General features: G+C 41.9%; 1 protein-coding gene and 1 long non-coding RNA gene across 5 annotated transcripts in view; one reads left to right on the forward strand and one right to left on the reverse strand.

Moving 5' to 3' along the window:
* KCNN2 (potassium calcium-activated channel subfamily N member 2) overlaps positions 1 to 2,904 on the reverse strand; it is a 142,909-nt gene extending 140,005 nt beyond the window's left edge. The window contains exons 1-2 of the mRNA XM_004420303.3: positions 1,584 to 2,904; positions 873 to 968 (exon numbers count right to left, since the gene is read on the reverse strand). Of these exons, the coding sequence (XP_004420360.2) occupies positions 873 to 968; positions 1,584 to 2,843 (1,356 nt within the window). The 5' untranslated portion in view covers positions 2,844 to 2,904. The remainder of the gene's footprint in view (positions 1 to 872; positions 969 to 1,583) is intronic.
* The window catches only part of LOC147917303 (uncharacterized), a 251,280-nt gene that overhangs the window by 47,683 nt on the left and 187,041 nt on the right, over positions 1 to 16,556 (forward strand). The gene's annotated exons all lie outside the window — the stretch shown is intronic.

Consider the following 16,556-nt stretch of genomic DNA (forward strand, 5'->3'; position numbering starts at 1 on the left):
ATTAGTGTAAGTTCTAAACTGGAAAATCCAAATCTCTCAATTTTTGAAAACTCTAGTTATTTCAGTTCATAAACCTTAATATTAAGCTACAGCAAAGTAAACAACTCAAAAGGCGACCCACAAATTTTACATAGCGTATTCTGAAATTGTCAGTCACAGAGAAATCTAACAATAGAGTTCCTGGCTGCATTTAAACAAAACAAACATTTTCCTAACAAGATGACTCACAAGGGCAGTGGCCTTTGGTCTTAAATAAATATTTAAAAAAGAATGTAATGATTGTGGGTAAGAATCTACCAAACTACCAGATACACAGAATTTATATTCTAAACTTACAACAGATTTTTTTCTTTAATGTTGGGGGATATAGAATGGGTTAGAGCTTTTCCCATGTCTCATTTATATATACATTAGTTAGAAAGATCATGAGCCTATTTTCTTCTCTAAGCTACATTATAGGAGATGATATAGATGGACACGGTCTTCCATAATGACGCACCCACTAGAAAGAGGTGTATCAAACAGGAATACACGTTTACCCTACAGATTAAGGCCAGTGCATAAACTGGCCTTAAGGAAAACAAACGCGGTGACTGTTTTGGAGAAGTGGATCTACCTAAAGAAGAGACGGGAAATCTGAAGGGTTTAACAATTACATCCCAGAAACTACTGCATGTTTACATGCTGCACCGTTTTGTTTCGGTTCTAACTCCTTGAAAGAACAGGTCAGGTGCTAACGTAAGAACATAGCATGTGTCTTCTGTAACCTCAAGCAAGGACAGGAGGGCTTGGAAAAAGTGTCTGCTGCCTTGCGCCTCTCCAGGCTGGCGGCTCGGTTTTAGGTCATTCATAAACATCAGAACCTAAGTTACCTGTATTTCCCTGGCGTGGTACACGATGATCAGACCGAGCAGGATGATCGTGGAGAGACTGATAAGGCATTTCAGAGCTAAGGAATACAGCGACGCCTGCAACACAGTCAGACAGAAGCACTTGTAAGAAAGAAGCACTTTTAACCACCTTCCAGGCCCCGGGAGTCAGTCAGTCCCTGGCAAGTGGACCTGAACTCCCGGAAGGATGGGGCGGGGGGCACCTCTCTCGGCTCTGTGATCTGTCAGATCACTTGGCCTCAAAAAGAAGCAAGAGAGGAAAGCCGGGAAGGCGGATGGCCAAGCAGCGGGGTCCGCGCCATGGCAAACCCAAGTGCAGCTCCTGGCTCTCAAAACCCGAGAGGAAGTTATTCCTGAGTTTAAGCGCTTCAGATTAAAAGGGGCCTCCTAAATCCCGAGCACCAGGAGAGGAATAGAGCATGCTTTCCCCACCGACTCCGGGAACCACTTCTTGAATGTGCCCAAACGCGCTGGGCACTCTTAACTGCCTCCAGAACTTTGGCTGCACGCGGAAAGGCTTCCTCTCCCGAGTTGCCTCGAGAACTAGCCGTGCTCGCCGTCCCGGCGGGCACCTCCGATGGTCCGGGGGAGCCTCGGGACTGGCAGGCTGCGAGTTCCCGCCAATGCCCAGCCCAACCACGCGGGGTTCGGCTCCGCGGCCCCAAAAGGGTAAGCAGGGGTTCCAGCACCTACCTTGTCGTAGGCGCCCCACGACAGCTCGGTCTCGATGACCATGACCACGATGCCGAACATGCCGAAGATGAGCGCGTAGTCGCTGAGCCGCTTGCGCTTCTCGAACAGGGCGCGCCGGTGGCCCAGCTTGTAGCCGATGTTCTGGTTCTTCTTTTTGCTGGACTTGGCGCCACTGCTGCTGCCGTGCCCGCTGCCGCCGCCGCCGCCGCCTCCAGCGCTGCCTCCACCGCCGGCTCCGTAGAGCGCCAGGTTATTGGAGTTGTTGTGCTCCGGTTTAGAAACCACGATCTCTGGGGCTGAGGACGAAGCGGCGGCGGCTGCAGAAGGGGAGGACGCGCCGCCACCTCCTCCGACCGACGCGGGGGGCTGCAGGGGCTGTGCCTCGGAGTCCATCTCGTGCAGGTTCCGGCGGGACGCGCTCAAGTTGCTGAGCGGCCGCATGACACCCCCGTTGTACCTGCAGCTGCTCATGGCTATTTCGGTGAAGGGGTTGCTCTCGCGGCGCGCCTGGGTCTGGTGGTGCTGGTGGTGCGCCGGGTGCGAGTGGTGGTGGTGGTGCGAGAGCGGGGGCCCGGAGCCCAGGCTGCCGAGGCTGCCCGTGGGGCTGCCGGCGGGCTGCAGGCTGTGGCACTGGTGGTACTGGGAGGCGGACGCCGGCTGCTGCGCGTACTGCTGCCGGAGCGCACTGGCATGGCTGGACGGCGTCAGCTCGCTCACATTGAGTTGACTGCCCCGGCGCGACGAGCAGCAGCAGCAGCACGACGAGCCCGACAGCGGCGAGGAGGTGCGGGTCCGGAAGGCGCCGCCGGGCGAGGAGGTGCGGAGCAGCAGGGACAGGTTATCCCCCGCCCCCGCCACCGGGGCACCGGAGGAGGCGCAGCTGTTGCACCGGAGGCATGGGCTGCTACCGCCGCTGCCCGCTTGCTGGTGCGCGAGGTGCGGGTGGTGGTGAGGGTGCGGGAGGGGCGCGAAGGGCGGGCACGGCTTCTCCTGGCTCTGTTGCTGCTGCTGGCAATGCAGGTGTGAGGAGCGCGGCGGCGGTGGCGGCTGCTCTGAGAAGAAGCCGCGCTGGAACTGCAATGGGGTTTCCATGTCAGGGCTGTTAAAGCTGCAGGGAGACCAGGCGGTGGTGCACCCTGCGCAATGCGTTATGGTCGGGAGCGGGGACTCCTGCTGCTGGTGCGAGGAAGGGCCCATGCCGGCTCCGGTAGAATCCAGGCGGCGAGTCCGATTGGTTGGGCGCACCAAAACAATGGGCATGACATCACCTGCGGGGACCAAGACTGAGTTTGCGGCGCGCGCGGCTTAGGGGAGCGCGTGTGTGTGAAGGAGAGAGATGTGGAGGGGGTATCTGCAGGATGAAAACCCTAGGGTGTGCAGGACAGGGTGAGGGCACGGGTTCTACCTGCTGAATGGGAGCGCCGGTGAGCACCACCGAGGATGGGGAGCCCCCAGGCAGTGCAGCCTGGTTGCAGAGGGAGCAGAAAAGAAAGCGGGCGTCCCTCCTTCCCGTGCCGCCGCCCCCCTAACTAGTGCTGGACGCGCAGTCTAGATCACCTGCGCCGGGCACTGCAGCACGTTGGGCCACCCTAGCCATGGGTCAGGCTCCGGGACAGTGCAGAACCCGAGCCACTCCTCCACCCGCATGCACGCTTCGTAGGGCTGCAGAACACCAGCCCCCGCGCCCCACGCCCACCTCTCCCTAATCGTCCCGCCCAGAGTGGGCTGCCTGCTGCCCGCCAAATAACTGCGGTGGCACCCGCTTTGGATAGAAAAAGTTTGGCGACTGGCTACGCCAGTGCAGCAGGACTTGGGGAGAAGCCCCGGGCCTGAGCCCGTGTTTGGCCGCTGCGAGATCAGAGCGGGCCCGGCGTCCGTGTCTTCCCCTGCCTCTCGGCTCCGGCGCCCGGGAGTGGGGATTGGCTACGCGGCGGTCTCGCCCGAGTGCGCTGCGGCGCGGGTAGGGTTAACCGCCTGGGCTCCGGGGCTGGGGGAGGATGGAGGCGGGGCTGGAGGAGGGGATCCCCGCCGTCCGCTGGAGGAGCCCGCGCGGGCTTCCCGGGTCCCCCTGGCGGGGGCGGAGGGCTTTCCCCGCTACCGCCCGCTCACATTTGCGCCTTCTGCGGAACATGAGGGGCTGGCGCCCCCGGCCGCTGGGTTCCGGGCTCCGGCGCTCAGGCCCTCTAGCTGCCCTAGTGGGTAGGTCCGCGGACTTCTCAGGCCGTGGAGAGGCGGCTTGTTCCAGGGTCTGGGGGCTGCTCAGCGACTGCCGGCCGCCAGCTCCTCTTCTGTTCGTCTTCCTCCGCCCCACCTGCAGCACAGACACAAAGCAAAGGCGGGTCACCGATGCGCAAACACCGAGCATCTTCTTTGCCAAGCCCTGGCTGCAGCGGCGGCTGGGAGAGAGGCCTGGCGCGGGCTGATTCACACCGGTAGTCATAGCCTAGCTGGGAAATTACTGATAACTCGGGCTACATAATGCTGCCCGGGGACAGTGCTGGATTTTCTTGCGTTAGGTATAATAATTTTTATTGCATTTTGTGTCTCACAAATTTCCCGTGATATGTTCTTAGGCTATATGCCAACACAAAGGGGTAGGGGACCCTTTCGCGGGGTCTTTGTTAGTGCTCCATCTTAAGTCTTCATCGTTTATATTTCTTTGCAAATTGCAATTCGAGTTTCCCGAAAAGAAAAGGAAAGAAATTGGCCAGTTGAATATTTGCTTCCATTTTAAATTGTTATTTTAAAGCATGATTTTTATGAAAGAGATTATTATAATGAATTAGATAGACCAAGAAATTAGAGCGAAAGCGGATCACCTTCATTAGGTAATTGGAATTCTCAGCTGGATCCAATTTCTTGATATTCTACTCGGCAGCTGCCCTAAAGTTGCTTACCGGGTACCTGCTTCTAAGAGTGTGTGTGTTTTCAATGCCAGGGAGTGAATAATTCATTTAGGCTATCCTTTGGACATGGGTTAAACAATTTTAATTTTTTGTACACGCAAGTAAACCGATCTAGAAGAAAAAGGGAGAGGGTTGCTTTTAGTCTCATAATCCTGACGAGATAATGAATACTGTCAAAACTTGCATTTCTTAAAGGTCTGGGTCAAGAATACAATTTGAATGGCTAAAAATTGGAGACGGCATTTTATTTTATAATCTATTATGATTTTTGGCAATTCAATAAGACGTTTAGGATTATAAAGCTCCTTGAATCTTTAGGGTGGCTGAGTAGACATTGCATGAATTGTGTGGTGAGCATCACTATTAAAAACAATTCTAATGAGTAATTTGAATTCACAGTGAAAGCTTCCAAATTCAAAGTTATTCACCTTCTAGAATGAAACAAACTCAAGCACAAAATCCATTATACATTTATTTTCACTTTATAACAAATTATCTAGCCTTCTAGTTGCTATGTAGCTGATTGAGTAAAAAAGTTTGATTCATCCTTACAAATCTAAATACTTCAAAGAAGTGTTATCATGGTAAATTAATACTTTCACTAGCCTCTCATAAATTCAGATGAAAGATTACATAGTCCCCCTCCCCAAATATCACAATAATTGTTACCAGCCTTAAATTAGATATAAGATTGTAGAGTTACTAAAATATCATAAGAAAAGTAATGGCTGCATCCTCTTTGTCAAACTGACTTTCTCAAATAGCATATTCAAGGTTTCAAATAGAGGTTCCATAAACAAAATAACAGGGAAAAATATTGTATCTTTTGCCATGCATATCTCTATGCCTTAGGACAGGATTAGGTGCAGTGCTATTAATCAGGTAGAAACAAAGAGTGTTTATTGAGCTTGATGGCAATGATGTGTGGAGTTCCCACTGCTCACCAAGGGGGTTCAGGGGGAGGATGTGATGCACAAGGTAAGATAGAAATGGAGATTTGGCCCACAGCAGGAGGAACTGTCAGGATACCAAAACTTAGATTAGCAGTGCTTCTACCTAGCCAATGTGTTGAAAAAGCTCGTGGAATAATATAATAATGTGAAACCCACTGTGATTGGAGAGAAAGTCAATCAGATATTTATCACCTTTCTGTTAAGGAATCAACTGATCACACACACTCAAAAAATCATCTTGCTATGAAATGTCTGTCTCTGGAGGGTGTGACGATCCTCTACTAGTATGATGATGAAAAACCACAAGAGCCCCAACAAGTTTATGTTTTATTTTTACTCTGAATCCTCATAACTTTATTTTTTGGGGCATCTTACACTGTTGGGTTATGACAGGGGCACATTTAAAAAGTTCTTGTTTTCATCATTCCTCTTTATAAAATTAATAAATGAATTTTAAGATTATATGCAAACTTTTTAAATGTGTATACCATAATTTTTCTTTTTTTCCTACATAGGATTGTAGTGATACATGTAACATGTAAAGTTAAGTGGTTAGAGCAACAAAGACAATATTCTTCCACATGGATAATGCTTTGCACATAGTAGATGCTCATTTATGAGAGTGAGGAGGGAAGGAGAGGGAAGGAATCAAGAAAGGTTGAAAGGAAGGTCACAAAATAAGGGTCTGCAAGCTCTAATAATAAGTTTTTGGAAAAATCAAAACATTTGCTTCTCTTTCTGCCATTAAGATATATAAGTGCTGGAATTTCTCTAGTTTAACACCAGAGGTCATACTCATCCACAAAATGCATTTCAAATCTAATCAATTCAATACCTTTATTTCCAGTATCATCTTTTGTAAAAATTACCTGATTTTTTCTTATAGACTAGAAAAATTGCTTTCCCATATTTGTGATATTTCAAGCTTGTGAACATGCACATACAAAAAACACCCCCCATCCCCACCCCACACACTTAATAACGGTCTTAAAATAATAGTTTTCCCAGACCACAGGGCCTTGGGAAGAAGCTTCAGGTTATTTGCACACCGATCCCTTACTTTATTCAGATTTATGTTATGCCATTGTTTATAATTGTCTGTTTCATAGGAATTATTTATCTATGCCATGTTTCTTCATTGCAAAAAGCAGGACTCGCTTGAATTTGGATGTTTCTGGTCTATTTCCAAAGGCAGGCAGAGCAGTTGAGGCAAGGATCCAGGGCATCTTTTTCCCACATTGAGTGGCGTGTGGGAAACTTTGACCTACAGAGTAAATGTTTTTCTGAGATTTTCTTTTTTCTTTGCCCAGGTGAGTAAACTATATGGTGGTGCCAAACACAGAGGTTGCGATAAGACACACACAGCCTCTCTGAACTTAGTTTGCTTAGTGGTGAATGCAAATGGGGACTCACAATGATATCAGAGTTATTTTCTTAGCACAGTAACAATTCCATGTTTCCTGAAACATAACAATTAAAAGGCTGTAAAAACACTTATTCTTAAACCACATATTGTCCTAATTTCATAAGAAATACAGTACATTTGAAGAAAACATTATGTGTATTCTTTATACTTCTGCACAAGGATGAGAAGAATCGAGACCTGAATGAGCTTACTGATGATAGTTCTGTTAATTTTTAGCAATACCACTATTATTCGGGGACTAATTATCATGTTGGGGCTTTTCATTAACTTCCCCAATTTTTTCTACTCTCATCCTTGTCTCTTACCATTTCTCAGCTAATTAGCATATCTACAAAAGTCTCAGCAGTGCTAGCAAAAAAAGGTAGAACTTATACTAGTTTTGCTAGTAGAATTGAACTGTTATAGAATTAAATAGGTAAACAGGTTGAAATTATTGACTATGATAAGTAAAATAGTCTGCTGATTTCATAAACAAATATCCCTTGGCAGCTAGAAACACACATCCAAATCTAGAAAGTCATAACAAAAAAAAACTTAGTGGATAGCACATTCTAGTTTATAGATCAGTTTCTCATATGTTATTTTATTTGCATCTCACAAGCACCCTTATGGAAGGTAAGAAAGGTTTTATTATCTCCATTTTGCAGGTAAGGATAATGCCTGAGATGCAGTGCCTGGGCTACCCTAGGTCACATAGCTAATATCTAGCAAGGAGAAGCCAGACTTCCAACACAGTCTTCTGAGTCTTCCTGGTGAGTCTAACACTCTTCTAACCTTTCCTCCATAGCAGAATAACCTATTGACTCTATCAACTCATATAGGTTTGTACTCCACTAATAGTCCAGGAATGGACAGCACTTGCTTATCATTAACATATATTCAGCGCCTTTGAATGACCTCATGGACATTTCCTCACTCACTTGATTAGGATTCTGTGATCCTTAACTATTGTCCTCTTGTTGACTTCACAGATCAACAGAATAATTTATGAAGATCTAATATAAGTGTGGATGAAATGGCAGTGCTATATGCATGCAGGTCCAAGGTGCCTAATTAAAAAGTATTAAAAAAATACAGATCCTGGTCTATTCACACACAGTTTTCTGCCTACTTTGCTGGCAGCCTAGACATTCCTTATTTTTGGCAACATCCATAGTAGAAGCTGAAGGCCAATAAAAAGTACTTATTGGCACTAACAAAGTCCATTTTGTCTTCTTATGTAATAAGGGAGACGGAACAGGTTCAAGCTCCTTGCCCTGTGGCTTAGAGAACTTGTCTGCAGTCCTGCAGGGATCCTGCCTGGCTCCTTGGCTCCTCCGTGCTCTGAAAGTGTTGTCCTCTCACTGTGTCTCCCTTTATGCCAAAGAGTAGGGGAACGAGAGAAAGGAAGCCAGGCTGTGTGCCTCAAGGAGAGAGAAACCAGCATGTCTCAAAGAGTTAGCAAAAGCGGGACCAAAGATTTGCAAAACCATCCCTAAATACTGAGATCAAAGCTTCCATTGGGTGATCCCAAATTTCCATGGTTGCTCAGTGCTAAAACATGATGAGGCTACAAAAGTTCTCAAATGTTTATTTTCCCTCTGAAATCCACTGTATTTTCCCATCATCATTTTCTCCTCTCTTACAGGATTAGGGCATACGGTACATTAGTTCTTTTTTCTCTTTTCCTGATCTCAGATCTGTTAATTTCATTCCCCTGTGTGATTTGGCAACCATCTATGTTTTCCTTTTTCTCTTCCACCTCTTGCCCAACAGGCTTAGGAAATCTATCTATCACCCTTTGTCTATCTTTATACTATTCTCTCTCTTTCCGGAACTATTTTTAAATCCCCATCCCCAAATACTTGTCTTAAGGCAAGCAGAGAGGTGGTACCCATTCATACAAAAGGAAAGAACCACAATTTTCTAAGTTGAATTAAATGTAATGTTATCAGCAACAAGACACTCTATACGCTAATAAATCACCTTCAAGGTTTGCATATTCATCTTCATCTAATTAACCAGGTTTATCTTAAAAATGACTTTTATTCAGTGGTGTTGCTATTTTACGGCTGTAAATTTAGTAGCACTTTTTCTCTACTGTTTTAATTAATGTGCAAGAATTATCCATAGAATATAAAACGATATACACGATACAACATATCAGGAAAAAGCATGACAGGTATATACTAGACAAATATAATGAAAAAACTATTTGACACAGTGTTTTGCCCTCGCTACTTAGGATGAGTCCTTCTCGAGAATGTTTTAATTAGTTAAAACTATTGGATACTTTCATTCACAAGTCAACTTCTCTTAACAAGGGATATTTCTTGGCTCATATTACATATGATATGAAAATATCATAATTAGGGAAGACTTCAATGCTATTTGATTCAGACATCAACAGAGTTCCAGCTACTTTCCTCAAATATTTACTTGTTGTTGTCCTTTACATATATATTGGCTTAATCCTCAGGTTAATTTACCTTAAGGTAGGAAAAATGGCTGTAGCAGTTCAAGGCTTCATAGCCACACCCACATCATTCAGATGGAAGCAGATCATCCTCTGTCCCAAAATTCCAAACAACTCTCTTGACATATCTATTGAACCAGCTTAGTTCACATGCCCAGCCCTGAACCATACTTAAGGAATGGTTAAAAGGAGGTATGATAGGAATGACTCATAAAACAGAGAATGCCAATAAAGAGAGAGAAATTATTAAAAAGAATTAAATGGAAATTCTAGAGTTGAAAAGTACAATAACCAAAATGAAGAATTCACTAGAGGGGCTCAATAGTGGACTTAAGCTGGCAGAGAAAAAAAAAAAAAATCACTGAACTTGAGGACATCACAAGAAAAGAAAACTACAGACTGATATTTATCAATATAGATGCAAAAATCCTCAACAAAATATAACCAAACTGAATACAGCAACATGTAAAAGTTATCAATATTGTGACCAAGTAGGGTTTATCATAGGAATGTAAGGTTAGTTTAACATCAAACATCAATTAATGTAATGCAACATACCAATAGAATAAAGGACAAAATCCCTACAATCATCTTGAGAGACACAGAAAAAAACATTTGACAAAATTCAAAACCTTTTCATGATAGTCAACAAACTAGGAATAGGATACTTTCTCAACCCAATAAAAGGCACCTATGCAAAATGCACTGCTAATGTCATACTTCCTGGTGAAAAGCTAAATGTTTCTCTCCTAAGATTAGAAACAAGACAACAATATCTGCTCTTTCTGCTTCTATTAAACATTGTACTGGAAGTTCTAGCCAGCTCCACAGGACAAGAAAAATAAATAAAAGGCATCCAGATGGAAAGGAAGAAGTAAAACTATTTCTATTCACAAATGACATGATTTTATATGTAGAAAATCCTAAGGAATCCAATAAAATATTATTAGAACTAGTAAACAAGCTCAGCAGATTTCTGGATACAAGATCAATATAAAAAAATCAATTGTATTTCTCTATAATAGCAATTTAAAAATGAAATTAGAAAAAAATTCCATGGGCAATAAAAATATTTAGAAATCTATCAACAAAAATGTGAAACATACTCAAACTAAAAACTATTGTTGAAAGAAATTAAAGAAGACCTAAATAAATGGAAAGACATCCCATGTTCATGAATCAGAAGATTTAATATTGTTAAGATGTCAATACTCTCCAAATTGATCTATAGATTCTGTCATATGGCAATTCAAGTAACCCGGAATAGCCAAAACAATCCTGAAAAGAACAAAGTTGAAGGACTCACACTTGTTGAATAAAAATTTACTACAAAGCTACAGTAATCAAGATAGTATATAATGGAATAAGGATAGATATATAGATCAATGGAACAGAATTGAGTCCAGAAATAAACCTTTATAATTATAGTTAATTGATTTTGACAAGGGTGCCAAGATAATTCAGTGGGGACAGGATAGTCTTTTCAACACATGGTGCCAGGAAAACTGGATATCCACATGTAAAAAACAAACTTGGACCCCTTCCTTACACCATACGCAAAAAATAACTCAAAATGGATCAAAGACCTAAATGTAAGAAGAAAAACTATAAAACTTTTGAAAGAAAGCATATGGGTGAGTCACTGTGGCCTTGGGTTAGGCAATAGTTTCTTAGATATGACACTAAAAGCATAAGCTACAAAAGAAAAAAATCAGCTAAATTGGACTTTGTCAAATTTTAAAACTTTTGTGCTTCAAAGAACACCAACAGGAGAGTGAAAAGACAATCTACAGAGTGGAGAAAATATTTGCAAATCATATATGTGAAAAGGAACTTGTATACAGAGTATATAAAGAACTCTTACAACTCAATAATAAAAAAAAAACCCAAAACAAAGTCTCTAAATAGACATTTCTCCAAAGAAGATATAAAAATAACCAATAAGCACATGAAAATAAATGCACGATATCATTAGCCATTAGGGAAATGTAAATCAAAAGTACATTTAGATACCACTTCACACCCACTAGGTTGCCTTTAATAATAAAAGATAGACAATAACAAGTGTTGGAGAGGATGTGGTGAAATTTGACCCCTCATACCTTGCTGATGGGAATGCAAAATGGTACAGCTGCTTTGGAAAACAGTTTGGCAGTTTCTCAAAATATTAAAAGCAAAGTTAGCATATTACCCAGCAATTCTACTCCTAAGTATATACTCAAGAGAAATGTAAATATACATCTACACAAAAACTTGCACATGAATGTTTATAGCAATATTATTCATAATAGCCAAAGATTGGAAAGAATTCAAATGTCCATCAACTGATGAGTGTATAAATAAAATGAGATATAGTCTTGCAATAAAATATTATTCATCAGTAGAAAGAAATGAAGTTCTGACACATGCTACAACATAGAGGAAACAAAAACATGTGAAGGAAAACCAGGTACAAAAGATCACATGTTGTATGATTCCATCTATAGGAAGTGTCCAGAATAGGCAAAGCTATAAACAAAGAGTTACAATAGTGGTTGTCTTGAGCTGGGATAGGAGAGGGTCAGTAAATGGGGAGACATTATTAATAGGCACAGTATTTCTTTTTGATATGATAAAAATATTTTTAAATTAGACAGTGATGATGGTCATATATCTCTGTGAATATAATAAATATCATTGATTTGTACACCTTAAATGTGTGACTTGTATAGGGTGTGAGTTACATCTCAAGAAAGTTGTTAAAAACTGAAAGAGGGCCTGCCCCGAGGCTTAGCGGTTAAGTGCGCTCGCTCCACTACTGGCGGCCCAGGTTCAGATCCTGGGCATGCACCGACGCACCGCCTCTCCGGCGGTGTTGAGGCCTGGTCCCACATACAGCAACTAGAAGGATGTGCAACTATGACATACAACTATCTACTGGGGCTTTAGAGGGGAGAGAAAAAAAAGGAGGAGGATTGTCAATAGATGTTAGCTCAGAGCCGGTCTTCCTCACAAAAAATAAAATAAAATAAAAAATAAAATGAATATTGAGGAGGCCAAATTTGATCTTTAAGATTAGAGAAGAGCGGGAATAAGTTTTCCTAGGTGGCATAAGTAACTATTATGTATGCATTTTAAGGCATAGGAGGATTTAAGACTTCTTCATGTGAGACTCTATCTACATGGCTTATAAATCCAAACAGTATCATGATTCAGTGAATATCCAAGAAGACTTTCAATAGAAGAATGAGCTGTGGCATTTTTACTTTAATTGTGGAATGTAGATTTCTCTTACTGACATATAATGGATCAGGTATATTTTGTACTGAACTCTACAATTAAAAATCATTGTCATCAAATGATCCTAGCAGATAGTATAAAGGACCCAGGACTAAAGCATCCTCTGAAGATGACTGGTAATGGTTACTTACAGCCATTAATTAATCTTCTCTGTAACCTCTTAGCTCTGTCAACCTTTAGTAGCTCAGACATATACTTACAGCGCTGTGAGACTGAAGCCTTTTTTAAGAGGTTATCAGTGGCAATTTGGAAAGTATGTGCTCTCAGGCTTGAGGGCTGACAGCGAAAGTGCTCTCCACACCCAGCCTGCAGCATGTGGTTGGGTTGTTTGAAGCATACATCTTTTTTTGTGTGTGTGTGAGGAAGATTGGCCCTGAGCTAACATCTGCCAATCCTCCTCTTTTTGCTGAGGGAGACTGGCCCTGGGCTAACATCCATGCCCATCTTCCTCCACTTTTTATGGGAGGCCACCACAGCATGGCTTGACAAGCAGTGCCTCAGTGTGCACCCGGGATCCGAACCGGCGAAGCCGGGCTGCTGCAGCGGAGTGCACGCACTTAACCTCTTGCGCCACCGGGCCGGCCCCTGAAGCACACATCTTAAAGCGCTTAGCAGTCAAGACGACATAGCACAAGGCAGGCACTGTGTAGATGGCAGGGGTCTCATTTGATATTGACAAGTGACTGTAAGCACCAGGATCAGAGTCACTGCAGTACTCACTTCAAAAGAGACCAGGGGATTCAGAGGCCCTCTTATGAGAGGTGAGGCAACAGCTCAAAGCTGTCTCGTGGATAGTTGTCTAGGGGAGCTTAGAGATAGGTATTATACCAGAGGAATGCAAAATTCCTGACCATTTTGCATTCTTACATGCAGAACTAATTTGCTCATGGAGTCTCTTGTTTGTGTTTTTAGCCAAGATAAAGGTGATGTTTTTGCTTAAATTTATTAAATACTTTGCTAAAAGTAAAAAAACTTTTTTTACTTTTTAAGTGGTCCTATGGACAATGGAAAAAAGACGTAGAAAACCGGACACTTTGTTCTTGAAGATAAATTACATGAAGTGTACCAAACCATTGAAAAAAGATTAAGCAGAAAGGCTTTTCTAGGTTATTAAGCCGAGTTCCAAGATAAAGGACTCTTACATTTCCTGTTCTACTTTAGTATTTTGCTTATCCCAAGATCGGGGCCTTGGAGAACTACAGAAGGCAGTCTTAAAACTGGGCTTTACCTACAGGTGGTAGAATCTGACATAATTGATGGAGCGCTCCTTTCCTCCTCAGCCTGTCTGAGAGTTGACCTCGTATATTAGAGCTCCAGTCAGAGGGGAGGGGAGGAGAAGTTAGTCTCGCGTGATTTAGGAAAGACAGGGGCAAGGAAGGGCCTTTCACTCCACTTTTGTCCCTCTCTTTAACAAGTAGCAGAGAAAATATCTTATGTTTGTGTGTCTTAGGTTTATAGTCCTTAGGAGGCCCTTATGATCTCTTATTTGTCTTTTCTTTTTTTTTTTTCCTGGGAAGAACTTCTGAATTTTCCTAGGAAGCGGGCTTCATTCTCCCCGGTTAAGGAGGATCTTGGTTTCACAGTCTTCAGGAGAAGTCAGGGAAGGAGAGAAGGATGAAGTCTTTTGCATAACTAACTAGAGAGACCCTGAGTATCAGCAGACTGGAAAAGGAAATAGGCAAAAAGAGGAAACATTAGTTCACACTTGAATCTAGCAATGAATATGACACAGATTATGTCTCCAAGAAGCTCAGAGGATAAGGCATTTGTTTCTTTCTCATTCAATTTCTAAAAACTAGGAAAATTGCTTAACTAAATGTTTAGAAAGCTTTTCTAAGCCTTCTTCATGTAGCTGACTCAACCAATCCTTAAAAACACAACTCACTAATGTAAAAAGGGAAACTGTAGAAGTATTGAAGAATATAAAGGAGATACAGTTTAATGATCTAAAGATGGAGAAGTTTTCCCTAAACAACTGACTAAACCCAACTGCCATAAAGACAACTGATTTGCTCTTACAGCGTTATAACACATCCACAGGGACCAAAAAGAAAAAGACAAGTGCCATATCTAACAGACAAAGAATAAATATTAAGAATATGTTTTGTAAAAATTCTAAGAAATTGATAAGAGAAAAAGAAAAAAAAACTGGATAGAGAAATAATAAAAGGATACAAACAAGCAATTCAAAGAAAATGAAATACAAATGGTCAAAGAAAGCAAAAAAAGACTTTTGAATAGTCAAGAAAATGCAAATTGAAATAAAATTTTTCTCTATTACACTGAATGATAATACTATATAATGCATTGATGAGGATGCAAAAAACAAGCTTTCTCATACACCATAGATGGGAGTATAAGTTGGTAAAGCCTATTTGAAATCCAGTTGGGCATACCCACCAAAATGTTAAATGTACAACTTTTCACTTAGCAAGTCCACTAACTGGAATCTATTCTTTAAAAATATTTGCACATATGCACAAAGATATATTTACAATGATGTTCACTGTAGCATGATGCCTTATACAAAAAAAATAAATAAACAGAATAAAATGAATGCCTAACAAAAAGCATTCTACTATAGTTTTTTAAAAGGATAAGTAAGACCTATACGTAGAGGAATGGAATTATCACCAATGCTTATCATTAAACAAAACCAAGTGACAGAACAATCCATAAATATGATCCACATATAAAAAATTATATGCTTTTATCTGTATATAAATTCACAGGCAGGAGACCATCACGATGGTAGTTATAAGTGCTGAGGAGTGGATGAGGCTGTGGGCATGAAGGGCAGTTTTTAAATGTTGCTTGCTGGGTGAATCTCACACAATAAATAAATTTTTGAAGTAGAAAAGAGGAAAGAAAAACAAAAACCCATAAAGCTCAAGCATGTGAACCGACCCTGAGCCCTTTCGTGACCTCTCACATGCCCTGATCTGTATTTTCCAGCGTGGTTATCAATGATTCCTCATCTCCACCAGCATCAGGTACGTGGGAGGTGTCCAATAAGTGTTTGTTGAATTAATGTTCAATTCAAGTTAAATTCATAAATAAAACGTTGTTGCTTTAGGAAAAAAAAGAAAAACCTAGAGCTACAAAAACATCCAAAACTCAAAGTCTTCTTTCTTTATTTATTGATGTATTAAGTGAGTTACTGAACTCATAGATGTGAACTTAATTTTTTGCTTTGTTTAGATTTGCTTTACAGAAATGGAACTTTACTGAGGTCTTTAATCAAGGTTACTGAATACTCTGGGTTGGTTGCCCCTGAAGTCCGGATGCTAATTGCCATCCCAGAGTTAATTACGCCTCCACTGAAGCTTTTCATTTTTTCCAAGATGGAGATGGTTGTAAGCATGTGGGCAAGAACTATGCCAGAACCAGATTCTAGCTATCAGGTTTTTGTGCAGGTAAGAGCAAAGCTAAAAATGAACTGCGGGTTGCACTCAGTTTAACCAATGAAGTAGCTATTTACTCTTTGTGGGTAAATGATCTTTTGGCCATTAGATGAACTAAAATAACAATTTCCTAAACTTTGCTATAAAAAATTAATGCCACTGAACTTTCTGGAACTATTTCATCTGTCACTGGTTGAGGGGGGAGGTGGAGGTGGTGGTGGTGGTGATCGCTGTGGTCTTGTGGCAACAGAAGTTTTCTGTAGAGTTAAAAATCTTATAAATTTATTTTATGTGGACATCACTTATAAAAGATCAGTTTTTTTTGTATAATCCATGCTAAAGGACAACAATGGGCAAAAAACATGCCCCATTAGTTTTTCAGGAAATAAAAATACAAAATCAAATCAAGAAAGTTTAAAAAAAATAAGACATAAGAGGTAAAACACAGTTCAGCGAGTTGACGATCAGGAGGCCACATGCAATATCTCCTGCAGAAAATAATAATTAGCCTTTTTGAAACTACAATCATTGCAAATTTAATGCTTTTAAA

This window comes from Ceratotherium simum, chromosome 4, assembly GCF_057802395.1.
Source record: "Ceratotherium simum simum isolate JZ-2026a chromosome 4, ASM5780239v1, whole genome shotgun sequence".
Lineage (NCBI taxonomy): Eukaryota > Metazoa > Chordata > Mammalia > Perissodactyla > Rhinocerotidae > Ceratotherium > Ceratotherium simum.